The following is a 27,832-nucleotide window of genomic DNA, read 5'->3' as shown; positions in this document are numbered from 1 at the left end:
TCGCTGCCCCCTGTACTCCCCACTGTCCCCCAGTGCCTTCAGCTGATCCCTCAGGTCCCCTGACCTTTGTAAATGCCCCTCCTAGTTCTACACCTCCACTTGCCCCCTAGCTCCCCTGAATGCCCCCTGCCTCCTGAACTACCTCCCAGCTCTCCTGACCCAGCCCCACAATCCCACACCCAGCTGCCCCCCAGTGCCTCCCAGCTCCCCTAACCTCTGCAAACGCCAAGCCCCTGAGTCCTGCACCTCCTGGCCTCTGCAGCTGCCCCTGCACCCCCTACTCTGGCTTCCCCAGCACCCACAGTCCCACACCTCAGCTCCGTGGGCTGCTCCCAGTGCCCCCAGTCCTGACTCACATCTCCTCCAGCCCTCCCCATCCTGCACCCCAGCCCCTCCAGCTCCCCTTGACCCACACCTCAGCTCCTTGGGCTGCTCCCAGTGCCCCCAGTCCTGACTCACATCTCCTCCAGCCCTCCTTGCCCTGTACCCTGGCTCTCCCAGCACTCCCTGATCAGCAGTCCTGCTCTCCCTGCTGCTCCCAGTCTCCCATCCCAACCCCCATCTCTTCCAGCACCCCCACCCTGCCCCAGTCCCCCCCATCTCCTGCAGCCCCCCACCCTGCCCCAGTCCCCCCCATCCTCTGCAGCCCCCATCCTGTCCCAGTCCCCCCCATCTTCTGCAGCCCCCATCCTGTCCCAGTCTCCCCAGTCCCCCATCTCCTGCAGCCCCCCATCCTGTCCCAGTCCTCCCACTCCCCCATCTCCAGCAGCCCCCCATCCTGTCCAAGTCTCCCCAGTCCCCCATCTCCAGCAGCCCCCATTCTGCCCCAGTCCTCCCAGTCCCCCATCTCCAGCAGCCCCCATCCTGTCCCAGTCTCCCCAGTCCCCCATCTCCAGCAGCCCCCATCCTGCCCCAGTCTCCCCAGTCCCCCATCTCCAGCAGCCCCCATCCTGTCCCAGTCCTGTCCCATCTCCCGCAGCCCCCATCCTGTCCCAGTCTCCCCAGTCCCCCATCTCCAGCAGCCCCCATCCTGTCCCAGTCTCCCCAGTCCCCCATCTCCCGCTGCCCCCCATCCTGCCCCAGTCTCCCCAGTCCCCCATCTCCAGCAGCCCCCCATCCTGCCCCAGTCCTCCCAGTCCCCCATCTCCAGCAGCCCCCATCCTGCCCCAGTCTCCCCAGTCCCCCATCTCCAGCAGCCCCCCATCCTGCCCCAGTCTCCCCAGTCCCCCATCTCCAGCAGCCCCCATCCTGCCCCAGTCTCCCCAGTCCCCCATCTCCAGCAGCCCCCATCCTGTCCCAGTCCCCCCAGTCCCCCATCTCCCGCTGCCCCCCATCCTGTCCCAGTCTCCCCAGTCCCCCATCTCCAGCAGCCCCCATCCTGCCCCAGTCCCCCCAGTCCCCCATCTCCAGCAGCCCCCATCCTGTCCCAGTCTCCCCAGTCCCCCATCTCCAGCAGCCCCCATCCTGCCCCAGTCTCCCCAGTCCCCCATCTCCAGCAGCCCCCATCCTGTCCCAGTCCTGTCCCATCTCCTGCAGCCCCCATCCTGTCCCAGTCTCCCCAGTCCCCCATCTCCAGCAGCCCCCATCCTGTCCCAGTCTCCCCAGTCCCCCATCTCCCGCTGCCCCCCATCCTGCCCCAGTCTCCCCAGTCCCCCATCTCCAGCAGCCCCCCATCCTGCCCCAGTCCTCCCAGTCCCCCATCTCCAGCAGCCCCCATCCTGCCCCAGTCTCCCCAGTCCCCCATCTCCAGCAGCCCCCCATCCTGCCCCAGTCTCCCCAGTCCCCCATCTCCAGCAGCCCCCATCCTGCCCCAGTCTCCCCAGTCCCCCATCTCCAGCAGCCCCCATCCTGTCCCAGTCCCCCCAGTCCCCCATCTCCAGCAGCCCCCATCCTGCCCCAGTCTCCCCAGTCCCCTATCTCCAGCAGCCCCCATCCTGCCCCAGTCTCCCCAGTCCCCCATCTCCAGCAGCCCCCATCCTGTCCCAGTCCCACCCCATCTCCCGCTCCCCCGTCCCGCTCCCCCGCCGCCCGCACAGCGCCCTCCCGCGGCCGCCCGGGAGCCGCCGGCCCCGCCCCTGCCCGTGACGCCAGGCGGTGTCGGCGGGTCCCGGCGGAGCCCGCGAGCGGCGGCGGCCCCACGGCCCGGCCCGGCCTCGCCTCCTTCCTTCCCCCGCCATGCTGGTGCCGGTGTTCACGCTGAAGCTCAACCACAAGATCCTGCCCCGCACGGTGGCGCTGGGCCGGTTCGACGGCACGCACCCGTGCCTGGCGGCGGCCACGCAGGCGGGAAAGGTACCGAGCGGCGCCGCCATCCCGCCCAGCGCCGCTCAGGGGCCGGGCCGGGGCGGGGCGGAGCGGGGGGGTGGCGGGGAAAGGTGCTGCTCGGGGTTGGTGGAGGGGCCGGCGGCTCCCGGGCCGTGTGTGAGGGCGCTGGCGGGACTGACGGCGGCGGCAGAAAGAGGTGTCGACGCCTGCCAGCTCCCCGGCCTGTGGGGGAACGGCAGTGCGAGGGACGGGCCGTGCCCGCTTCTCCTCTCTGCGGGGTGTGGGGCGGGTGGTGTCCCCTCAGGCCTGGGGTTTGAGAGGGGATGGTCTCCCCTCAGGCCCGAGGGTTGGAGGGGGAGGATGGTCTCTCTTCGCACCTGGGTTTTGGGGGAGGATGGTCTCCCCTCAGGTCAAGAGAGGGGGGGAAAGGGTCTCCCTTCAGGCCCAGGGTTTGGGGGGGGAATGGTCCCTCCTCAGGCCCAAGGGTTGTAGGAGGGGAATGGTCTCCTCTCAGGCCAAGGGTTTGGAGGAGGGGAATGGTCTCCCCTCAGGCCCAGGGTTTGGGGGGGAATGGTCTCCCCACAGGCCAAGAGATAGGGGGGATGGTCCCCCCTCAGGCCTGGGGTTTGGAGGAGGGGAATGATCTCCCCTCAGGCCCAAGGGTTGGAGGAGAGGAATGGTCTCCCCTCAGACCCAGGTTTTGGGGGGGGATGGTCTCCCTTCAGGCCCAGGATTTGGGGGGGAATGGTCTCCCCTCAGGCCCAGGGTTTAGGGGGGGATGGTATCCCTTCAGGCCCAGGATTTGGGGGGGAATGGTCTCCCCTCAGGCCAAGAGATGGGGGGGGATGGTCCCCCATCAGGCCTGGGGTTTGGAGGAGGGGAATGGTCTCCCCTCAGGCCCAGGGTTTGGGGGGGAATGGTCTCCCCTCAGGGCAAGAGAGGGGGGGGATGGTGCCCCCTCAGACCCAGGGTTTGGGGGGGGGATGGTGCCCCCTCAGACCCAGGGTTTGGGGGGGGGGGATGGTATCCCTTCAGACCCAGGGTTTGGGGGGGGATGGTCACCCCTCAGGCCAAGAGATGGGGGGGGATGGTGCCCCCTCAGGCCCAGGGTTTGGGGGGGGAATGGTCTCCCCTCAGGCCAAGAGATCAGGGGGATGGTCCCCCCTCAGGCCCAGGATTTGGAGGAGGGGAATGGTCTCCCCTCAGGACAAGGGTTTGGGGGGGGGATGGTCTCCACTCAGGCCCAGGGTTTGGGGGAGAATGGTCACCCCTCAGACCCAGGGTTTGGGGGGGAATGGTCACTCCTCAGACCCAGGGTTTGGGGGGGGATGGTCTCCCTTCAGGCCCAGGATTTGGGGGGGAATGGTCCCCCCTCAGGCCAAGAGATGGGGGGATGGTCCCCCCTCAGGCCTGGGGTTTGGAGGAGGGGAATGGTCTCCCCTCAGGCCCAGGGTTTGGGGGGGAATGGTCACTCCTCAGACCCAGGGTTTGGGGGGGGATGGTCTCCCTTCAGGCCCAGGGTTTGGGGGGGAATGGTCCCCCCTCAGGCCAAGAGATGGGGGGATGGTCCCCCCTCAGGCCTGGGGTTTGGAGGAGGGGAATGGTCTCCCCTCAGGCCCAGGGTTTGGGGGGGAATGGTCTCCCCTCAGGCCCAAGGGTTGGAGGAGGGGAATGGTCACCCCCCAGGCCCAGGGTTTGGGGGGGGATGGTCACCCCTCAGGCCCAGGATTTGGGGGGGAATGGTCTCCCCTCAGGCCAAGAGATCAGGGGGATGGTCCCCCCTCAGGCCTGGGGTTTGGAGGAGGGGAATGGTCACCCCTCAGGCCCAGGGTTTGGGGGGGAATGGTCACCCCTCAGGCCCAGGGTTTGGGGGAGGATGGTCTCCCTTCAGGCCCAGGATTTGGGGGGGAATGGTCTCCCCTCAGGCCAAGAGATTGGGGGGATGGTCCCCCCTCAGGCCTGGGGTTTGGAGGAGGGGAATGGTCTCCCCTCAGGCCCAGGGTTTGGGGGAGGATGGTCTCCCCTCAGGCCAAGGGGGGGGGGGGGGGGATGGTGCCCCCTCAGGCCCAGGGTTTGGGGGGGATGGTCTCCCCTCAGGCCCAGAGTTTGGGGGGGATGGTCTCCCCTCAGGCCCAGGGTTTGGGGGGGGGATGGTCTCCCCTCAGGCCCAGAGTTTGGGGGAGGATGATCTCCACTCAGACTCAGGGGTTGAGGCAGGAGTGGTCTCCCCTCAGCCCCATGGACCCCAGTAAAGCTGTGCTTTGTGGCACCAGGGAGTTTGCAAGAATTAGTGGCTGGTGAACCCCAGTCACCAAGGAAATGTGCCCATTTTCCAGCAGACAGGGGGTTGTTTTGCTCTTTCAAGGTGTGTGTTTTGCCGTGCCCTCCTGTGCAGCAGCGAGCCTCAGCTGAGCTCTGTGCTGGTGAAGGAAATGGGTGCTGAGGTTTCTGTGGGAGATGCCAAGACTGCCTTGCAGGAATGGGAAACCTTCTGTGCCTTCTGTTTTGAGTTTGAAATACAAACAGAAGAGGGTTAAATACAGCCAATAAACAAAACACAGGTTGAAGTGAAAACCCACAGAGGCATTCAGGTTGCTATAAATACAAAGGTGGCTTGCATACAACAGTGCAGAATACCCAGTGATGCCCTGGCTCTGCTCCAAACAATTGTGGTGAGTGATATTGGTCAAGGAGGATAAAAACTTACCATGGGCCTCATTTTAAATGAACCATCTTCACCTGCAGATGGGGGTTACAGATAAATTGCCCTGAATGGCTGGGGTTTCTTGGTAACACTGTTACCAGCTGGGTGTCATTTGGGTAGTTTGTTGTTGTTCTTTGCTTGGTTTGTTTGGGGTTTTTTTTGCTTTTATTCTGCAGACTTCTCAGTTGCCATCTTCAGGAAAAAAAACCCCAAAACAGTAGTGGCACAGGGCAGAGATTTGCCAGCCATTGCCCTTGTTGGGATAGTTTAACTGTCAGAAACAGTGTTGCCAGCAAAACCCCAGCCTCTTGTCCTCGCTGTGGTTGAGTGAATTCCCCTTTTCCCGCCACACTCATTATCCAAACAGCAGTCTTTTAATGTTTGTATGCAAACACACAGATGCCTTGTGATAACGTTTGTCTGTTTCTGCAGGTTTTTATTCACAATCCTCATGCCCGAGGGCAGAAAACGAGCACAAACAGACTGGTGCCGAGCACCCAAGATTCGGACGTTTCCCTTCTCAACATTAATCAAGGGATCACGTGTCTGGCTTCGGGCGTGCTGAACCCTCAGCTTGGTTATGACTGTCTTCTGGTTGGAACACAGACTAATTTGTTGGCTTATGATGTATATAACAACTCAGATTTGTTTTACAGAGAGGCAAGTTAACTGCTTTTTTTTTTAGTGTCTGTTGTTTTCCCTCGTTGCTTTCTGTCAGCAGGAGCAGGGAGCTGGTCATTGCCCTGGACTCGGCTTTGCTGAGGCTGCACCTCCAATAATGTGCCCAGTCTTGGGCCCCTCTCTATGAGAGGGACATTGAAGTACTGGAGAGACTCCAGAGGCAGCTACCAAGCTGGGAAAGGATTTGGAGCACATCTCAGATGAGGAATCTGAGGGATCTGGGGCTGTTGAGCCTGGAGAAAAGAAGGCTCAGGGGAGACCTCTGTCTCTACAACTACCTGAAAGGCAGCTGTAGCGAGATGGAGTCGGTCTGTTCTCCCTGGTAACATGCAATAGAACAAGAGGAAACAGCCTCAAGTTGCCCCAGGGGAGGTTCAGGCTGGATGTGAGGAGGAATTTCTGTGCTGCCAGGGCTGTCAGGCATTGGAAGGGGCTGCCCAGGGAGCTGCTGGAGTCACCGTCCCTGGAGGGGTTTCAGAGCCGGGTGGGTGTTGCACTGAGGGCAATGGGCTGGTGGGTGATAGGGCTGGGACAGAGGCTGCACTCCATGAGCTTAAAGGTCTTTTCCAGCCCAAATGACTCTGTGATTCTATGATTCCTTTTCTTTCCATTCTCAAGATCTCAGTCTTTACATCGCTTCATCCATTAAAGATGTTTCTGTGCTTTGCATTAGTTACACCCTTATATGCAGAGCTTTCTGCCTTTAGAATGTCTGAAACACTTCAGAAGAAAAATATGGGTGTGAAATATCTCTGTGTACGCACAGGAGAGCAAATATTCAGAGTCTGTCACACATCACCTACAATGACAAAACCTAAACCATGTAGTAGGTGTCCAAAGCTCAGCTAAGCAGGTAGTGATAGTGTTGGAAGCTCCCTCTTTCTCATTTCTGTGCTCTGATGTCTCACTGGCTGTTGTTTCTTTCTCCCTTTGTGTTTCTCTGTAGGTTTCAGATGGAGCCAACGCAATAGTTCTTGGAAAGTTGGGAAATATTCCATCTCCACTTGCTATTATTGGTGGAAACTGTGCTCTGCAGGGCTTTGATTATGAAGGAAATGACCTCTTTTGGACAGTAAGGCTTAATGCTTTTGGTGTTATGGGAAGATTCTTTCAATGGCACTAATCCCTCTTGCTTTGTTTGCTTGTTGATCTTTCTTAATTGACATCAGCCCTTAAACTGTATGTTGGTCGTGTAGTCGGTGCACTTGGATGTTGAGTGTGTCAGTTGTTAGTGCTGCAGCTGAGATCATCAAACCAGTTTTGCTTCTGGGAGCTGTCACCAGTATTGAGGACTGGCTTTCTCCTTCTAGGTGACTGGGGACAACGTTCGTTCGTTAGCGCTGTGTGACTTCGATGGTGATGGCAGAGCTGAGGTGTGTAACCATTCACATGTCAATTCAGCTGTTTTCAGTCTCGTTGTGAGGTGATAATCAAAGCCCCCAGGGGTTACAAAACTTGACTGACTTATGATACCAGTTAAAGTGATCTCTGAGTGTAAGCTGGGCCTTTTTCAGGCTCTGGTCTGTCAAAGATGTGTACCTACACAAAGATGTATAGGTACAAAGGACAGCAGCACTGGTCTCTGGCACTACTTGGCATGTGTAGAACCAGCCAGGCAGCTCTGGAGTCCTTACAGCATCACTGCCTTGCTTGAGTGAATCAGCTGCTGGCTGGAATGCAAAACCTCTCTTGTTTTTCTTAGCTACACCAGGAGAAATGCAGTGGGATGCCTGTGATGAGTGGCAAGGCATCGATTTCAGTGGCATTTCTTGAATGTGGTTATAAATACCTCTTTAAATTTCAGAGAAACAACTGGCAGGCACCTTATGTGTAAAAAGTGAGCTCTTAAAAAGCTGTTCTGTCAAGAGCTTTGTGTACAGTTGGTAATTTCCAGAGTTCTGTCTTCACATCCAGGCCTGTTTCTTCATAGCCACGTGAGGAAATGAAATACTCTTTGCTTTTCTGATCAAAAAAAGTCCTTGTAACAAGCATGTGGCTGTTAAGATGTGAGACAAATGCCAGAAAACAGCTGCTGTGCTGATCATACAAGCAGCAAATCTTGTGGATTTGTATGGCATTCTCCACTGAGTTCTTCCATCCTGAAGGAACTGAGGGATCATGCTGATACACAGGAATCTTAAAGAAAAGTAATAGCTTCCCTGTACACATCAGGTGCAACGATGGTGTTAAATCACCATGCTAAAAACACAAACTTTCCTCGTCTGGCTTTCAATTTTAATCGTAATTTCATAAATGTTTCTATTTAGTTCCCCAAAAACCCCTCACTTGGGATATTTCCTTGGATTGTGTAAAGCTTATAGTGCTGTCTGAAGGGCCTCTGCAGCTTTTATGTGGCTTTCATAAATACTGAACTGATACAGACCCTTTGTTTGATTGGGATCCTCAGGAAGTGCCAAAAAAATCCCCATTCTCCAATTGCTTCCTGCACAGCTCCTCTCAGGTTGTGTTTTTTTGATGCACTTGAGAGGTGGGTGGTATAGAAAGTGTATAAAGGTTAAGAAACCAGGAAACTGATCTGTGGCATGACTTGTAAGTGTTTTGCAGTTGTGCTTCTAAAGGGCTGTTTGTTGTTTTGTGGGGTTGTTGGGTTTTTTTTCTGCTTGAGAAAGCATCAGATTATACAAACTGAGAATGAACCTTCTTCCAGCTAAGCAGAGTTGGATGATCCAACTAACTTACCCTGCCAGTTAGCCCAGCATGCATTTCCTGAGATTATTTTAGGCTTCTTTTTAATCTCAATTATCTAGGTGGTGTTGTTTTGGTTTCTTTTATTTGTGGCTTTTGTGAAACTGCCTCTGGTTTCAGATGGAAGTTCTGAGAAAATGCACAGAACCATCCTTTTAAATTGTTGTTTATCACTTTGTGTCTTATCTGATGAATGGATGTGTTAGGTTCATTTCCTTTCTTCCCACCCCAGTAAAAACATGTCTGCATTTACAATTGCCTGGTTTTAAAACTGCAGGAATATACTTGTGTCACTTAGTACTAACAAAGCCAATTTCTTGTAGTCACTGTCTTCCTCAGGATTTTTGATTGATACAGGTCACTGTCTCCCATCTTGTCAAAGACTTGAGGTGAAGTCTTGCTTTTTCAAGTTGCAGCCCAGTGGAATGAGAGTCTCCCAGGCTGACAAGTTGAATCCAACTAAATGAGACCTGGACAGGCTGGAGGGTTGGGTGGGGAGAAATCTAATGAAATTCAACAAGGGCAAGTGTAGAGTCTTGCATCTGGGAAAGAATCACCCTGTGTACCAGTACAGGCTGGGGAATGAATTCTTAGACAGTAGTGTAGGGGAAATGAGCTGGGGGTGTTGGTGGGCAGCAGGGTGAGCGTGAGTCAGCAACGGGCCCTCGTGGGCAAGAGGCCAATGGCAGCCTGGGGTGGATTAGAAGGGCTGTGGGCAGTTTGATTGGAGGAGCAGTGATGGTTTGGTCCTTGGATTCACTGCTTTGGAGGTTTTTTGAATGAGGGATATTAAGTGCTGAGCAGTGATGTTTTAGCATTTTTCCCCAACCTGTTTACTCACAGGCTCATAACTGTTTGACCCCATGTAGGACAGAGTCAGGACTGAGCTGCAGGGCTCCTGCTCCAGCACAAGCAATGCAGTATTTTTGCTGTGCTTAACTGCAGTAACTATAACACTGAATCTTTACAATAAGAAAAGGGCACTGCTGTGATGTTCCAAAGGGTCTCTTCTCATTCCTACCCCAAGTATTTCACACAATCTCAAGGGCTGGAAGAGATCTCCAAAGCTCATCCAGTGCAACCCCCTTGGCAGAGCAGGGCCACCTAGAGCAGGTCACACAGGAGCTCAGCCAGGTGGGTTTGAATGTCTCCAGAGAAGGAGACTCCACAGCCCCTCTGAGCAGCCCCTTCCAGTGCTCCCTCACCTCAGCAGGGAAGAAATTCCACTGTACTTTTGTAAAGTCTTGCTTGACAAAAAATGGTATTACTAAGACTTGATCAATGAGAGGCTTTTGAAATCTTGTCTTGGCAGAAGATATGTTACATTCCACTGTCAGCTTTTCATACAGCTGTTAAAGCCTCTTCACAGCTGCACTTGGAGCATTTATCAGTCAGGGTCTTGGACTATGCCCTTTTTATTTCCTTGGCTTCAATAAGTATTTTTAAAGGTAGACTTTCTGGCTTTTTTCTAGCTTCTTGTTGGCTCTGAAGACTTTGACATCCGGGTGTTTAAAGAAGATGAGATTGTGGCAGAAATGTCAGAGACAGAGGTAAATTCCTTCTGGCTAATGGTTATTATACTTGCTGATGGAGGTGGAAGTGCTGTGTACAGCTTCTCTGGTTACTCTGGTTCAAATTTATTGTGTAGTTAAATAGTTACTTAAGTATTTGGCACAGTATCTGTTCTGTTGGAAGGGCAACAGTTACAGTTTAATCACTTAGTTCATTATGCAGGGGGTTTTTTACTTTATTTACAAACATTTCACCAGGTGATGAAAGTTAACTGTTGTTTGACTGAAAGTCATGGCCCTGGCCAAAGGTAACAGGATGGGGATTGAAGCTCTTGGTGCTTTCTGAGCTAAAGAGTGTCTTCTACAATTCCCCCCAAGTTGCTTGTCCCTGAGTGTATCCAGGCAGTGTGTGGGAGGGAGGTTGCCCAGGCAAAACTGGAAGTTTATATTGCAACTGTGTTACACACTGGCTGAATAAACAGGGCTGCAGTGCCTAAAGGAAAGTCTGGGGCAGGTAGATTTACAGAGGGATAAATGAGACATGTGGGAGCTGCTCTCTAGCTTCACAAGTGAGAGAAGATCCCCACTGTTAAATTTTGGTTGCTTGTAAAGGAGTAAAATACCTGCCTCATTGCATTTAGGAGTTTTGTGAGCCTTCTCATGACCCTTCTGGGCCCAGGGGAGAGAAAGGACATGTTACAGACCTTTGTCCTTGGAGATATGAAGTCTCCCTGCTTGCCTGAGTTGGAACTAAAAGGCTTAGTTACCTATTAAACCACTTACAAAGAGCTATAAAAGGCAAATCCAGGCAGTGTTCTGGGAAAGGGAGCTGTTGCTATAGCTGGAATTGGAACTGGGCCTTGAATAGCTTCTGCTGCCTGTACAGTGTCCAGTACTGGGATTTCCAGTTATAGGGAAGCTAAAGGTCCAGTGATCTCAGTTGTGATTTATCTCCAGATCCCCAGTAGAACTGCTCTAAAGTCACACCTGCAGAGTCTTGTAGGAAGTGTGTTACAATCCTGCTTCTAATTTAAAAGGACACAGCTGCACCTAAAGCTTTCTGTTAAGGAAGGTAAATTCAGAGAACAAGGGGTTTTTGCATTGTGCTTGTTTTGGTAACCTTGAATGGTTTGCATTCAAGTGTTTCATTGTTTCCTCTGGTGAAACTGAAGCCATAGGCCCTTGTGGTTCTGGAGTTTATAAATGAACAGCCAAGAACAGGGGGAGCACTGCTGCCTTTGAGTTTCTGAGTCTTGCTGGGGTCTCCTGTCCTCACTGGGTGTGTGCAATTTAGATGGTTTTGATACTTGGAGAAGATCCTGAGAGAGGATGATGAAAGTTTGGAAACCATATTTTGCTGATAAAGCCATGGAGGAGCACAGGCAGCTGAGATTAATTATGAAACTGGTGAAGGATTTAGTTTAAGGAAGTCTCCTCTGCTACACTGTACAGGAGAGCAGACAGGTGATTGCAGTTGTTCTTCCTGACATTAAAATCAGTCATAGTGCTTGGAAAAACCTGCCTTTCCAAGCACTGAGAGCCTCAGCTCAGTGAGGAATTGCAGGTAGTAGGTCTTAAGAGGAGTAAGAAACAGGGTGAGTTGTGACTCTCGGGTCTCTCCCTGATGCTGTTACTCGCTCAGGTGTAACACCTCATCTGGTGTTTTCCAAAGCAGTCCAGCTGTGGGAGCTGTTAATTTTTATCTTACTAACCCTGGACACAGGTTTTCTATCAACAATACCCTTTAGGGCTTTCCCAACCCATGCACCGTGGAACTCTTTGGCATCCTCACCTCCTAAAGCTTGAAGGACTGTAGTGTGTTTGGAGTAGATGTTCGGTGTTAAACAGCGATGGCCACAGGAATCCTGTGAGCAGTCATGTTGCTGCTTGTGGTAGGAAATATTTGGTCAAAGTACACAGTTTGAGGGCAATTCTGCAGTGTTTGCCAAAGTGTGTCTTGAGTCCAGCAACGTAGCTTGGAGGAGGAAATCCTACAAGGCCCTTGATGATTTCAAACTGCTTTTTACAAGCAGTTGCTTCAGTACTTAACGCTTCTGACAAGTGACTCTAGTTACCATTCAAGTAATAGCTCATGTACAATCTATCACAGTCTGTTCTCTGTTATTTAAAGATGCAGAAGTTTTCACTCCTGTCTCTTCTCCCTCCGTTCCCCCACCAGACTATCACTGCCCTCAGCCCCATGTATGGCAGTCGCTTTGGTTACGCTCTTTCCAATGGCACCGTTGGAGTTTATGACAAGACAGCCCGTTACTGGAGGATTAAGGTCAGTCAGCTGTTGTCACTGAGTAATTATCCCTGACAGCTTGAAGGCTGCAAGGAGATGCCTAATGTTGGTTGTTATCCTGACTCCCTAGATTGATTTAAAATGTAATGGTGTCAACCCCACTGGCAGCCTGGGGGCATCAAGGAGGTGTGGGCAGCAGGTCAAGGGAGGTTGTCCTCTCCCTCTCCTCTGCCCTGGGGAGGCCTCATCTGGAGTCCTGTGTCCAGTTCTGGGCTCCCCAGCTCAAAAGAGACAGGGAACTGCTGGAGAGAGGCCAGTGTAGTGCTACCAAGATGCTGAGGGGACTGGAGCATCTTCCTTATAAGGAAAGGCTGCTGGCCCTGGGGATGTTTAGTCTGGAGAAGACTGAGGGGAGATCTCATTGATAGTTACCAATATCTAAATGATGGGTGTCAGGAGGTTGGGGCAGCACTTTTTGTGTGGTATCCAGTGACAGGACAGGTAATGGAGTGAAGCTGGAACACAAAAAGTTCCATTTAAACACAAGGGGAAAGTCCTTTGGTGCTGAGATGAGGGAGCCTTGGCTCAGGCTGCCCAGGGAGGGTGTGGAGGCTCCTTCCTCGGAGCTCTTCAAGACCCGCTTGGACACGTTCCTATGTGACCTGACCTAGGTGGGACCTGCTTCTGCAGAGGGGTTGGACTGGATGAGCTCTAAAGGTCCTTTCCAACCCCCACCATGCTGTGATTCTATGCCTCAGCTTCACAGGGTCACTTAAGCATCAGAGGTGCAACAGAGCAACTGGAGTTCACTGTTAGGAAATTCCTCTGGCTCTGTTGCTGATTCAATACATTGTTTTTCAGAAACTGAATTAACTTTGCACTTTATATATTCAAAGCTCATTTTTTCCCATCAGGAGCATTTTGCTACTGCTGCAAATCATATTGGGAAGATCCCTTCCTGTTGCTCACTTTAGACTGTTCTAATCTGTAAGGATATGATTTAATGGCAATAAAGGGAAGGATTCTTTAGGAAGTGGCAGGAAAACCCTACTGGCTTTCCTTGGTGGTCTCATTATACCACAGTGCTGATCTATTTTGTTCTGGTTTTTAATGTTTTGGGGTTTTTTTGTGGAGGATTTGTCTTTTTACACCTTGTTTTTGTGAGTTCTAATTATCTGCTTGGATGACAATGTATTTAAAGCTCCTTTGAGAGCAGTGGACTAGATTTGGGCTAAGATTGTGGACAAATGTGACCTTAGAGACAGAGATGCTCAAACGTCCTGTTAAGAGCCATTTTTGTGTTCCTTTCTGTAATCTCTCTAGCCTCATATTCCAATGTCTTGCATATGCAATTTAGAAGATGTACCCAAGCTGAGTTTGTTCCTTGTTTTCTCTCCTCAGTCTAAGAACCACGCCATGAGCATACATGCGTTCGACCTGAACTCTGATGGGGTGTGTGAGTTGATCACTGGCTGGTCCAACGGGAAGGTGAGTTTAGAGAAGGGGAAAATGAGGAGCTGTAAGTCTGGAAGCCATGTCTGAACAAGGCTGGTAAATTGTCCAATGGACAAGAGCCAGAAGAATTAAAAAGAGTTGAAAGCCAAGTGCTGAAGAAGTGCTGCAGCAAACCTGGTTTGGCTGGTGAGGGCTGTGCCAAGTGCTAGATCAGAGAAAAGCTGCTTCCTGGGCTTAGCTCAGTCAATTGCTAAGGTGTGGTAAGTTGTTTCTAGGGCAGCACAGATCACGTGCCCCATCCTAGAGCTCTTGAGTGTCTTTTCAGCCCTGTCTTGAGGACATGTTAATAATCCTCTGCCATCCCTCCTGAATGTTCTCATGCCACAGGGAAGACCAGGCTGTTATGTAAGAGGAGAGCAGCGTCGGTCCGGGCTATGGCAGGATTAGTCAAGCACTGCTTAATTTTCATGTAAAGGCACCCTGTAAAGCTCAGGCTCAGTCTCTAAAGCCTGTTGCTTGGTATTCCCCTTTGCCAGAAATGACTGTTGTAGCTGCCAGATCTCTCCTGGACACAGCTTGCCAGCTATGCCTTTTTCCTCACATCTCTCATTACTCTCGTTAGCCTGGGGAAATTTAATTAACTTCATATCAAGCTGGCAATCTAGAGCCCAGACAGGTTGTAAGTTATGTTGGATTAAGTGTGTAGCATTGTTAGAGAACTTCTCCTTGCTCCACTCCTGTTTCTGTTCTTTTCCACTGACAGTCTCTACCCTGTTTGTTGGACAGAAACAGTCCCTAGCTCCCAGAAAGAACGATGCTGGGTCCTGTGTTTTGCAAAAGACATGCTGCACGGGCCTGAGCCCCTCTTGCTGTTCTTCTGCCATAAAAGGTGGTGGTGTCTGTGTATAAAAATAATTTACCACACAGGGGCTGCAGCTAAGAGGAGAGATGGAAAGTGCTGCACCAGGGTTATTGCTGCATTTGTGTGTGTGTGTAACCTTCCCAGTGCAGAGCTGCAGTCCCCTTCTTCCTCCTCTCCTTCCTCTCAGCTTAGGGAGGCCTCTCCAAAGGGTGATTCCTTCTGTGTCTGGAGGTCTTTCCTTGATGTAATGTTTTTTCCTGTGTGATGTTGTGATCAGAGCTGCAGGTTCACCTGCAGCTGAGGAGCAGAGCTGGCTTCAACAGCTCAGAGTATGGCATGACATATATTTTAGAGTCAACTTTTCAGTTGATGCTGTGCCTTGGAACTCTTTGTTGTTCCAGGTTGATGCACGCAGTGACCGGACTGGGGAAGTCATCTTTAAGGACAACTTTGCTTCCTCAATTGCAGGAGTGGTGGAAGGAGATTACAGAATGGATGGGAGCACCCAGTTAATCTGCTGTTCAGTTGATGGTGAAGGTAAGGGCATTGTTCAGGATATTTAATACTCAGTAGCACCAGGCACATCACATTATCTCAGATAGGTGTTGTTTTGTTTCCATAGGCATTTTTGTGTGCCAGATTCTCTTTACTTTATGCAAAGTTAAGGCTTGAGTTCAGAGTTCTGCTATCTGCAAACAGCATTTTGAATATTGCCCTCTCTGCCATAATGGGTGTGTGTTTTGTGATCCAAGAAGCCAGCAAAATTCATTTCCCTAATGGAAGAAGCCCCATAGTGCAAAGATAACTATATTCAGTTAGATAACTATATTCAGTTATATTCAGACTGTGGATCTACTATAGTTGAACGTCTGGGAAGACTTTTTTCCCTGTGTGTGGTAATTCTTTGGTCACTTTACAGCAGGTAAAGGTGTTGAGAGAGCTAAGGGGGGCTGTGTGGTTTGGACTTCTTCCAAACGTGACTGTTTCTTAAATGAGACATTTGAGGTGTTAACAGTGCTTTATTTCCTGGAAAATGCTGTCCTGAAACTGCAGAACTAGTGGATTTATGCCACCTTGCATTCAAGAAGTCAGATCTGGTTAATGTGAGTGGAAACAAATGCAGATTATTGAAATAAGCTCAGCATGAATTTCCAGGGCTGGCTCTGGGAAAGACAGTGGTGTCATTATCCGACTGCCTGGCGTCAGTGGCCTGAGACAAGCAGGTCTGGCACAGCCCATTTGGAACAAAAGCCTGTCCTTGTTAACTAGCACAGTCTTTTTGCTGCCTGTCTTAATCACAGGCTGTGGGGATTTGCTGAGCTTGGGCTTCAGCATATATACAAACCTTTTTTTTCCCAGGCTTACAGAAGGTGATGGTTGTACACAGCTGTGAAGACAGCCTCTGCTAGCAGAGCTGTGTGGGGCAATATCACTGAACACAACCAGCCTGTTCCAATGGCTCCATTGGCAGAATGGGGATCCCTTTAGGGTGTTACTAAACAGCAATATCCCTGTTGTTGAGGTTATATGGACAAAGCATCCTTTTACTCCTTGAACTCATGAGAGTTCTGTTTGGGTCCAGCATCCTTTCACGTGAGGTGTTCTGTGTTTCACTGTATTTTTCTGTCTTGCTTTCATGTTAAACGAATGATTCACTGAGAAGTCATAAAGCAGGTCCTTTCAGCAGAGGACAGTGTGCATTCTGAATGCTCTTCAAGCTCCCTGCCACTCTTTATGGGGGTTACACAGTCAGGCAGCATGTTCTTTGCAGAAGGAAGATTTTTGGTCCTGGCTTTCATTGCTAGCTGCACTCGGAGCACACAGCCCTAGAGCAAAGTGGGAGTTCACAGCAAGCATCTTTGTCTTGTCATCTGTTCAGCTTTTCTGTCTCCACAGGCAGTTATTTCCATAACTCTGTGCTCCACTGAGCTGCTGGGAAACAGATCTTACCCCTTAAGTGAAGTGTCCCTTGATTTGGGGGAAGACTCACGTGGGTAACTCTCATGTACTGGCTGGCTGACAGTGACTTACAGTTACTCCCAGACAGTAACAACTCCTCTGAGCAGCTCTACAAATCCAGGCACACATTTTAGGAATTTTGCATAATTTCCAACTTGCCCAAGCACCTGGAAGGATGATTGCAGTGGGAATCCTCTCATAAAAAGACTGGGTACTGCACTTGTTTGGTCAGGTGAAGGCAGCTTGAAGAAAGGCTGGAGAGTCACCTGTTTTCTGGTTTAAAACGTGCAGTTCTCTTGGCCTCATCACCAGGAGAGTCAGCACCTCTGTGGGTGTGAATCAACCCTCGTGCTTTCAGCTGAATGGTACCAACTGAAGGCCAGAGTCAGTGTCTGCTGCTGAGGGGGTACAGGGGGGTACAGTTTGGGAGGCTGTGAAAGGCTTTGCTGAAATTGGCTGTTTTGTTTCTGTGCAGTCCGAGGCTATCTGCCAGGAGCGGAGGAGATGAAGGGAAACCTAATGGATACAAGTGCTGAGCAGGACCTGATCCGAGAACTTAGTCAAAAGAAACAAAATCTGCTGCTGGAGTTACGAAATTATGAGGAAAATGCAAAGGTACTAAAGGAGGTGTGGGGCCAGAACACACCTTCTTGTGGCTATAAAGCCAGGGTAGTCTGGGGAGCAGTCATGGGGATCTCCAGCCAAATCAGAGCTGGAGCCTGTTAGGCTGCAGTGAGATTGTTTGCTAGGGAGTCCTGCATCTATATCTGCTTTGCCCCTTGTTCCAATTCTCTTCAGCCCTGTGCCTTGGCTGCAAATTGTAATTTTCAGTGCATGAAGCAACTCAGGGGTCTGAGGGCATTGGTTGAGAGGATCAGGTGGGCAGAGGCACTGCCAGGGCACGGGAAACATGCAGAAATAAAGAGCTTTCAGTCTGAGGAAAGAACATGCTCATATGTAACCAGTAAATGCCCAGCACAGCAAAAGCCTGGAATTGTATGAACTTGTGCTCAGTACTGAATTGTTTTTCTGAAGAAAGGTTTGCATCCAGAGCTGCATTGGCAATAAAGCCCTTGAACAAGTTGTAGTGCAGTCGTCCACAGCTCCATCTCCAATGCAGCTGCTGTTCATGGGGATGTGAGGTGTGTGGGAATTGCTATAATACAGCCTTCTACAAGAGAAGAGAGCTGACATGTGCTTGAATGAAAATCTTGAAGGTTTGATACTGAAGGATATGTGTTTTGCAACAGGCTGAACTGAGCACTCAGTTGAATGAAGCTGATGGGCAGAGAGGTGTGATTCCTGCAAATACCCAACTCCAGACAACCCTCTCAGTTAACCTGGGCTCCAACAGCCAATCTGCCCATGTGGAGCTGTGTATTTCCACCACAAATGGTGAGCACTAACCTGCAACCATTGACATTCATTTCATGTAAATCCATGCAAACCTTCAGTTATATTTAGCTGGTGATTTGCCTCTCTCCCCTTTATTGTCTGTAATTTCCCCTTTGGGGTTGCTCTCCTTTCACAGACTTTTGAATGGGGCTGTGGTCCTTTGATGGCTCTCAGGGGACAGGAGTTGGATGGAATTGGTTTCTTGTTATGTGCTGTTTTCTGAGGCAATTAACATTTAACTTGGATGAAAGGAGTCTGGGTGATCCCTGTAACACTCTTTGTGTTGACTCTAAACATTAACCTACAAGCCTGTTATGGAGGATGTTGTATGAAGGTAGCTGGACCCCAGCTGGCTTTGTGTGCAAAACTGGAACTACTCCAAGACAGCAGATTCACCCAGCAGCAGGAGGCAGAGGGTGCAGTTGGGTCCTGACATGGTAGTGCTGTGCATCTGGGATGTTTGAACAGTTCAGAGGAGGGATGGAAGGAGTTAACTGTGCTTCATTCAGAAACCAGGGGTGGTCTGTTGGCAGAGGATGGCTGTTAATTTAGGACCTGCTTTTTCTTCCTGTTGCTAAGACACAATCATCCGTGCTGTGCTCATCTTTGCTGAAGGCATATTTGAAGGAGAGAGCCACGTGGTACACCCCAGTCTCCAGAACCTCTCTAGCTGTGTCCGTGTTCCACTTACTCCACCCAAAGATATCCCTGTGGATTTGCACATCAAAGCCTTTGTGGGTTACAGGAACAGGTGAGATTTGTGCTGTGGTCTCTCCTGATCTTCAGAGCTCACCCTGTGACCAGGAAACAACCATGATGTGGCTTCACACTTGTCCCATGGGAGAGCCACTGTTTACTCCCTGGTGCCCGACTTCTCTGTGTCACTGGAAGGAGAGATGGAAGGAGAGCTGGAACACTCCCCTAAGAACATTGTTGCTCAGGTGATGCTGAGCTATTCTCCAGACAAAGTCAAAGAGTTTTGGAGACACTGGGACCTGCTATGCTCCAGCTCTGCCCTTAGGGGAACAGTGAGCATTTCTTGCCTTACTGTGGGTCTCTGGAGGAAGCTGAGAGTAGAGGCTGTATCCAGGCTGCTGTTGGCTGCTCTGAACAAAGTACATGAGCACACTTGAAGGCACAGTGATGTCTTTCAAGCTGAAAACCCATTTGAACCTGTTTGTCTTCACGGCAGGCAGAAAGCAGCATATGCTTGATATCAAGATAACATCTTTCTGGTTTCCTATAGAAACAAATGTCTCTTCACATACACTTGAGACCAGCTTTCTCCTGGCTCAGATGCACCAGGACCAGTGGTGTTCCAGGAAGCAGCATCCTTTCCTTGAGCAGAGAGGCCTATTTTAAGAGCTATCCAGCCACTCCAGAGAGAAAATGTGGGACCAAATTCCCTTCTTCTTTTCTCTACTGGTGTTTATTATTGCTTTTAATAAGACTTCACAGAATCCCAGCATGGTGGGGTGGTAAGGGCTGCTGCAGCTCTAGCCCCTGCTCAAGCAGCTTCCCCTGGCTCAGGGGGCACAGGAATGTGTCCAGCTGGGGTTGGAAACCTCCTGAGGAGCCTCCACACCCTCCCTGGGCAGCCTGGGCCAGGGCTCCCCCACCTCAGCACCAAAGGACTTGCTCCTCCTGGGCCAGGGGAACTGTTGGTGTTGCAGCCTGTGCTTGTTCCCCCTTGTCCTGTCCCTGGGCACCACAGAGCAAAGCCCATCCCCATCCTCCTGACACCCACCCTTGAGGCATTTCTCAGCATTGCTGAGGTGCCCCTGAGCTCAGGCTTCTCTTCCCCAGGCTCAACAGCCCCAGGGCTGTTCCCTCCTCGGCCTTTCCTCCTCACACACATGTTCCAGCCCCTCAGCATCTTGGTGTCCCTGCCCTGGCCTCTCTGCAGCAGTTCCCTGTCTCTCTGTAACTTGAGAGCACTGAATTCATAAAGAAAATGCCTAAGCCCATAGTAAAACTGTACATGTGTTAGCCTAGAGAACGTGTTTCATTGGGAGGATTATGGAGGATGTCAGCAGTGAGGAGCAATCATTCAGCCTCATGATGGAATTTCCAAGTTGTGGTGTATTTTTCTGGGAAACAGGAAGCTGCTGACCTGTGATGATACAGGTGCAAGCTGATGATGTCAGCAGCCAGCTAGAAAAAGACTACATAAATCCCTGAGGTGTTAGTAACTGTGTCTCTTCTTGCTTCCAGCACGCAGTTCCATGTGTTTGAGTTGACAAGACAGCTTCCTCGCTTCTCCATGTATGCCCTGAGCAGCCCAGACTCAGCCACGGAGCCCCTCAGCTTTGTTAACTGCACAATGAGTGAGAGACCACAAAGGGTAAGTCTCTGCTCCCTGTTTCCCAGTCCTGTGTGCAGCTTGAGATATCAGAGAGCAGAGGCAAAAGCATGCAGTGAACTGCACTGCTGGCCTTTGGAGTTGTGTGTTACAGCTGGACTCGGTGCTTTTTTGCCTTGCTTTACAAGATGCCTCTGTGGGACATTCCCTGCCTCAGGAATTCCTGTGGGAACTCAGGGCCTGAGATCAGGAGGTGTTTCAGATCTCTTGTTTGCTGTGTGAAAGCTGATGGAATGCCAGTGTCTAGAGCCCTGTGAGGGATGCATTTTGTAGATGAGCGGAGAACAGGAGGGAAGCAGTCTAGTGCCCAGGTGATGGCTGACATCCAGTATCAGATAAGCAGTGATGCTGTAGCATTGGTTCTAAAAGATCTGACTAGTGGCAGTGATTAGAGCTGGTCACTTCCCCCTAACTGTAGGACTCTCACACATTTGTGTGTTTACTGTGTTAAATGACCAAGGCAGTTTTAGCTTCTTGCAGCAGAACCAAGCCTTGCTTCCCAGCTTTCCCTGGTCTCCAGGCCTGGGCTGGGTCTTTGACCTTAGGCTATGGCCTCTGGTGCTTGGATCTGATTCTCTTACAAATATTCAGCTTCAGAGCAAGGATTCAACCATCCCTGTTCTAACAAGTTCCTGCTGTGGCTTTTGGGGATGAAACTTAGTAAATGGCATTTCCAGGGCAGCCAGAACAGAGCAGCTTGGCACACATGACAGGCAGGGACACTGTGTGGGTCTCCACACAGCTGCTGGCTCATGCTCTTGGTTTTGATTTTGCAAGATTGTGATGTGGCTGAATCAGAGCTTCCTGCTGCCAGAGGATGCAGAGTTTCAGAGCGCTCCCTTTCAGGTTTGCTTCACTTCCCTTCGGAATGCAGGGCAGCTCTGCATCAGAATCAAGCCTGCTGGAGAGGTGAGTGCCTTCATGGGCAAGGGGAACACCTATTTCATTGTACTCTGGTGAAACTTCAGGGTGGTGCCAAGATGAGACAGTGAAAATGAAAGATGACTGAACAGGCAGAGAAGAGTCCTCATGTTTTAGGCATGTTTGTAGATGCTTTTAGGTCTGTTTACTGTTGGTAAATAAAACTCCAGGGCCTGGTAGTGAAGAAAAGCTGCCTAGGCCACAGTTGGAAAGTATTTATTCCCACACAGAGCAGGTTCAGGGACCCCTAATTTGAGGCATAAAGGCTGCCTGTAACTTTTGCACTGGTGCTGTGTGCACAGATGCCTCTCTGCCTCAGGCCTGAATACAATCAAATCAGTGTCTCCTTCTCTGCTGAAAGCCACAGGGTTTGCTCAAGCAATGATTTGTCTCTTGATAGGATGAACCACATTGTGCCTGGTAACTGTCAGAGAGGCAGCCCTGCCATGAAGTTAGAATCAGAGAATGCTGGGGGCTGGCAGAGCCCTGCAGAGCTGCTGCAGCCCCAGCCCCTGCTCAGGCAGCTTCCCCTGGCTCAGGGGGAACGTGTCCAGCTGGGGTTGGAAACCTCCTGAGCAGGAGCCTCCACACCCTCCCTGGGCAGCCTGGGCCAGGGCTCCCTCACCTCAGCACCAAAGGACTTGCTCCTGTGCCAGTGGAACTTCTGTGTTCCAGTTCCATGCTGAAGTGTTGGCTTTCCTCTCTGACAGATCTCCATCAACACAGATGACATTGATCTGGCTGGGGACATCATCCAGTCTCTGGCCTCCTTCCTGGCCATCGAGGACTTGCAGGTGGAAGCAGATTTCCCCACGTACTTTGAGGAGCTGCGCAAAGTGTTGGTCAAGGTGAGGAGGGCTTGGGTGTTCCTGAAGGGACAGCTGAGCTCTTGTCTGAGGATCTCTAAGCTGCTTCATCTTTGTTGTGTGATGCTGTGTATTCTGAGCAAAGGACAGTGAGATACCCTCAGCTTTGTGTTTCTCCTTTGTTCTGTAGAACAGGCACTGAGTCCCCTGCAGTTGATTGTTTAATGTAAGGTGAATATATTGTCTGGGAGAGGGAACTGTGGGTTTGGGTGAAGGGCTGGAGTTAAGGTGTGTATTATCTCAGCCTGGTTGCCCCATTCTGAGCTCAGGGGATTGCTCTGGCAGCCAGGGGTGAGGGAAAGGCGAGTGGTCCTATTGATGCTGGTAGGTTGAGTTGGGATGTTATTGATTTCCTAGCCAAGGTTTAGCTTGAGCAATTACCAGAGTGCTAGGGGCCCTTTCTGATGAGTGCTTGCCTGGGACAGGTGGATGAACACCATGGGGTGAACCAGAGGCTCACAGCCAACATGGCCCAAAGCTCCAACCTCATCCGCAGCGCGCTGGTTCTGGCAGAGGACGCACGGCTCCTGAGAGACATGTGAGCAGCTGCTGCTTGTCTTGTGGGGTTTGGGTTTTGGAAGGGCCAGTCTTTGCTTTTCATAGAATCAGGAGATCACTTTGGTTAGAAAAGCCCTTGAAGCTGCTGCAGTCCCAGCCCTCCCCTCACCCTGCCTATCCCAGCACTAACCCCTGACCCTCAGCACCTCAGCTCCAGGGCTTTGGGATCCCTCCAGGGCTGGGCACTGCCCCAGCTCCCTGGGCAGCCTGGCACAGGGGCTCACACCCCTCTCAGGGAAACAGTTCTGCCTCAGCTCCAACCTCAACCTCCCCTGGGGCAGCTTGAGGCTGTTTCCTCTTGTCCTTCATTACTCACAACTTGAGTTTTAGGTAGTTGTGGAGAGGGATTTTTGAGGCAGAAGAGCACAGAATCACATTTGTGTGATATACAAACCCTGATGGGGAGTTTTGCTGGTCCCACCATGAGCTCTCCTTGTGTTGTTCTTTAGGTGGAAAACCAGTCTGAGGAAGGCAAAAGGGCCAAGGGTGGGGGCTCAGTATAGAGCTGATGGGCTGAACCAGCCTGGAGATGATGAGAGTTTTTACTGCTTTCTTCCTTTACTGTATCTTTTCCAACCTAACTGTGCTGTGTGAACTTCTAGAGAACAGCAAGAAAGAACTTGTAGGTGCCAGTCCTTTCACTCACTGAGTTCTGCTAGTGTCCTGTCTTGACTGTCAAAAGCAGCAGTGAAGTTACTGTCCCTGGGGGCAGGGGCACCTTCTTTAGGGGCAACTGGATAAAGTAACTGCAAAAGTAGACCTTTTTTGAATAAAATAATGGATGATAACCATCCTGTGTAGGAAAGTCTGGTGGCTTGTAGCTGGCAGACCTGTGGGTAACCGTGACTGCTGCCACAACCATGTGTCCATGCACCTTTATATGGACATACCAAGGACTTTCTCATCCCCAGAGATGCAAATAACTCCAGTGATTGTTCCCCTAGGAAGAACATGAAGACACGGTACGTGGAGCTGTATGATCTGAACAGGGATTTAATAAACCAGTACAAAATCCGCTGCAACAATCACACAGAGCTGCTGAACAACCTGAGAGCCGTCAACCAGGCGATCCAGAGGGCCGGGCGCTTGCGGGGTGAGCGTGTGTGTGTGTGTGTGTGCAGAGGGAATGGGGGGGTCTGCAGCTCCAGAGGGGCTGGTCAGATGTCTCAGAGGCTGCCTGGCTTAGTTAAGTGGCTTCAGGCTTTTTGGCTTGAAACTACACTAGTAGAAGTGTGGCTGGGATGAGTGGAGGTGAGGTGGATGGAGAGCTGATGAAGGACAGAGCCCAGAGGGGGGTGATCAATGGCACAGAGTCCAGTGTGAGGCCTGTGGCCAGTGGAGTTCCACAGGGATGGGTTCTGGGGCCAGTCTTGTTCAACATCTTCATCGGCCACCTGTATGAGGGGACAGAGGGACCCTCAGCAAGTTCCCTGCTGGCACCAAACTGGGAGCACTGGCTGATTCCCCAGAGACTGTGTTGCCAGTCAGTGAGAGCTGGGCAGGCTGAGAGTTGGGCAGAGAGGAACCTAATCAGGCTCACTAAGGGCCAGTGCAGAGTCCTGCAGCTGGGGAGGAACAGCCCCCTGCAGCAGCACAGGCTGGGGGTGACCTGCTGGAGAGCAGCTCTGGGAGAGGGACTTGGCAGTGCTGGTTGAGAACAAGCTAACTGTGAGCAGCAACGTGACTTCGTGGCCAAGAAGCCAATGTCATCCTGGGATGCATCAAGAAGAGTGTGGGCAGCAGGGCCAGGGAGGTTCTGCTCCCCCTCTTCTCTGCCCTGCTGAGGCCTCATCTGGTGTCCTGTGTCCAGTTCTGGGCTCCCCAGCTCCAGAGGGACAGGGAACTGCTGCAGAGAGGCCAGTGCAGGGACACCAAGATGCTGAGGGGCTGGAACATGTGTGTGAGGAGGAAAGGCTGCAGCCCTGGGGCTGTTGAGCCTGGGGAAGAGAAGCCTGAGCTCAGGGACACCTCAGCAATGCTGAGAAATGCCTCAAGGGTGGGTGTCAGGAGGATGGGGATGGGCTTTGCTCTGTGGTATCCTGTGATGGGACAAGGGGTGATGAGATGAAGCTGGAACACAAAAAGTTCTACTTAAACACCAGGAGCAAGTCCTTTGGTGCTGAGGTGAGGGAGCCCTGTCCCAGGCTGCCCAGGGAGGGTGTGGAGGCTCCTTCTCAGGAGGTTTCCAACCCCAGCTGGACACGTTCCTGTGCCACTTGAGCCAGGGGAAGCTGCTGGAGCAGGGGCTGAGGTTGGAGCAGCTCTGCAGGGCCCTGCCAGCTCCCTCCATGCTGGGCTTGTATCAAACTCCTACATTTTGAGCCTGGCTCAAATAAGTATTCTTTTTACCAGTTTCTTGGTCAGTAACTGCAATGCTTTTCCTTTCTGTTCTTGTTGGGTTTTTGGCTTTACAGTTGGCAAACATAAGACCCAAGTGATCAGTGCCTGTCGGGATGCCATACGAAGCAACAACTTCAACGTGCTCTTCAGGATAATGCGTGTGGGAACCGCTTCTTCCTGAAGAGGCTGGAGCAGCAGCACCTGCCCCAGCCAGCATTCCAGTGCAGTGGGCAGACACCACTTAATCCCATCCCCTGCTCCACTCTGGGGGAAGTAATGGCAAAGGTAGTGTTGTAGTTTAGCTGTCAGGTGAGAAATGTTGTTACTCCAGCCAAAGGACAGGCAGCTTTGTAAAGAAAGCTCTTTGTAAGGGGTTTGAAGTGCAGATGTGTTTATGCAAGACAGAGGTATTACCCTGAGCAGTTATTTTTCTTACAGTAACTTATTTATGTATTTTAATATATTTTGTAGCTCAGGCATCAGCCTTTTCCATTAAAGCATGGACTGGTTTCCCTGCTTTTGCTCTGATTTTAGCTGGGGAGATGCATGTGGTGAAGTAATTAAGTAATTCCTTGCAAAGCAACCTGCCCTTTTCTGCTTGTGTTGTGTAGTCCCTGTGCAGGCTGAGCACTTACACTCTGTGTGGGAGAATCCCAGCTCTCCTTGCAAGGGATGTGCTGCTGCTTCCTGAGCAAACTGCAGTCCAGTGCACTGGAAAGGCCAAAGGAAAGACATCTCCATGATGGCTTTTAAGGCAGAGGATGTTTGAGAGCTGCCTGGTTCCAGGGTCCATGCAGGTGGGAAGCAGCCTGCTTCCTCTCTGACACTCTCCCCACACCTGGAATGCAGGAAGTTTTGCTTCCAGCTACTGGTTCCTTGCTGCTACTGGAAAAAAAGCTGCAGATCTGGAGGTGGGTGAGGGTGGATCTCAGGATCAACAAAGCCCAACTACACACCCAAGCCTGGTGCATGCTCAGGAAGAGCTGGCAGTGCTTAATGAGATCAAAAGAAGGGAGGTATGGAAAAGCATCTTGGCTCCTGACTCAAACCTGTTTATTAATTGTGGCATCTCTTAGAATTGGATTAAAATATTACATTAAAGCTCTATCTTAGATCTAAAGATATTTTAGAACCTTTGCCAAAGCAAATGTCTTCTAGAAGCTAAAAATACCCTGCAAGGACGGAGGTGGTCACTGCGAGGCGGGCGGGGAGGAGGCAGCTCTGCCCTCTGGAGCCAGGTTCTCAGGGCTGCCACTCCTCCTGCCCTCTGCCTGCTGTCTCTTGCTTGCCACCACGGATTTCACACTGGGAAAGCAGCTCTTTCAGGGTGTTTCCATCCCCCAGCCCACCTCTCGTCCCTCCCTCAGCCCCTCCGGTGGGCAGAACCACACTGTGTGCACAGGACTCTCTCATTTCATGTCTGCAGCAGGAGCTCATTTAAATCCTTTTAAGAACCTGGTTGTTAGTCAAATGCAGCTCCTGGTGAAGGGGTGCTGAGCCACCCAGGCTGTTCTGAGCCAGGCAGCTTCGGGAGTTGATTATGGAACAGTGTCAGGGCAGAAGAGCCGGGCGCTCTGCCACCCGCTGTACCTGTTCCCACTCCTCCAGCCCCTTGTTCTTCATGTTTGAAATCCTGCTGCTTGCTCATGTTTAGGTAGTCCACTGAATGATGAGAGTGGCTCTGCTCAGCAAGCAGGGTTCCCAGCAGCCTGACTTTCAAGGCTGCTCACCAGGCACTGCCATCCCAGCTCTGTTTTGCTCTTGGCAGCAAGGTCAGTCCTTTGGAACAGTCCAGACCTCTGATAAGGCTCATTTCCCCTGGCTAAGTCTCTGACAACAGATTTGTCATTTATTTTCCCTTCAGAACAACCTTTATCACTGGCAAATGTACAACCCATGTCCTGTCAGCTGAAGCAACACCAGGTTTGCAGCTGCCTGTGGAAGTAAGGCAGCCCTTGGCTGACCTGAGCTGGAAGTGCACCACATGGGTGGCAAACCATCCCCACTGCCACAGTGCAGCCCAGGACCAAGGCCTCCTGATCCCCTCCTCAGGCACAGGGGAGGAACTGGTCACAGCAGGTTAAGCCACGGGCCAAGTACAGAACAAGCTCTGAAACCACACTAGTAGAGCTGAGTGCTGCTCAAAGGCTGCTCAGATGGCCCTGTGCTTTGGGATGTGTGCTAGGGAAGGGCTCTAGGATGCTGTCCTGCCCCTCTGGGACACTTAGGCTGGGACTAGAGCCTTCCTCACAGGGCCTGTGTGCTGCAGAGGTGCTGTGGGCCAGCACCTCCTGAGGAGGGATCTGTAGCAGTGATTTTCAGTGTCTGAATTCAAGTGCCAGTTTGGAGTTTAAGAAACCAATTGGAACTGACACTTGGCAAGAGGTTATCTGACTTTAGCCCATTTCTCCAAGTCTCCTGCATTACTGCTCATCTTAATGCTAATGCCCTGAGTGCCCCATGTCAGAACTCCTGCACAGCATATGTGAGTGCTGAAGCCATTCCCTCAGTCTGGGCTACAGCTCAACTGTTTTCTCTCCCTCCATGTTGAACTGTTCCTGTTTTCAGGTACTTGGCACACACACAACCAACCAAATCCCAAAACAGTGGTTGTGAACTATTTGGACAACTCAGCCCTTGGATACTGGGAAGCTTCTGGTGCCCTGGACTGTGGAGGGCAGGGGCCAGTGTCTGTCCCTGTACAGGACTGAGCTTGGGCTTTCAGGTCCAAGCAGGGAGGGGGGAGAGCAAAGGGCTTGGGGGGGTTTTATGAATATTTGAGTGCTAACTGCAAATTTGGCTCCTTCACTGACTGCAGCTCAGTCTGTGGGGGCACAAGGTTGGTTCTGGCTGTGCTTGCACAGCTACAGCTCCCTCAAGCAGAGCCTGCTCTGCCCTCTCCTCGATTACTTGCTGTTAAAAAGCAGAGAGCCCAGCTTCCTCCCTGCTGTCTGGGAGGCTCTGCTAAGATCTGCCCAGCACCCTCTTGGGCTCACGAGGCA

At 51.5% G+C, this 27,832-nt stretch overlaps 1 protein-coding gene across 2 annotated transcripts; it reads left to right on the top strand.

Annotated features, from left to right (window-relative positions):
• Positions 1-2,104: 2,104 nt before the first annotated feature.
• On the top strand, positions 2,105-25,944 carry BBS2 (Bardet-Biedl syndrome 2). Of its 2 annotated transcripts, none has more exons than XM_062007113.1 (17): positions 2,105-2,292; positions 5,402-5,629; positions 6,597-6,722; positions 6,961-7,023; positions 9,829-9,906; positions 12,047-12,151; positions 13,514-13,600; positions 14,831-14,966; positions 16,864-17,003; positions 17,639-17,783; positions 18,399-18,534; positions 19,998-20,127; positions 20,923-21,054; positions 21,777-21,914; positions 22,358-22,470; positions 23,435-23,583; positions 24,905-25,944. In XM_062007113.1, the coding sequence occupies exons 1-17, from the start codon at positions 2,176-2,178 to the stop codon at positions 25,009-25,011; spliced, it is 2,130 nt and encodes a 709-aa protein (XP_061863097.1). In that variant the 5' UTR covers positions 2,105-2,175; the 3' UTR covers positions 25,012-25,944. The 2 variants fall into 2 exon arrangements, with proteins under 2 accessions (XP_061863097.1, XP_061863096.1); XM_062007112.1 differs by having other exon boundaries at positions 18,363-18,534.
• The last annotated feature ends 1,888 nt before the right edge of the window (positions 25,945-27,832 follow it).

Source organism: Colius striatus, chromosome 14 (genome assembly GCF_028858725.1).
Source record: "Colius striatus isolate bColStr4 chromosome 14, bColStr4.1.hap1, whole genome shotgun sequence".
NCBI lineage: Eukaryota > Metazoa > Chordata > Aves > Coliiformes > Coliidae > Colius > Colius striatus.
The sequence above is the reverse complement of the archived record's forward strand: the minus strand, read 5'-3'. Positions and strand labels throughout refer to the sequence as shown.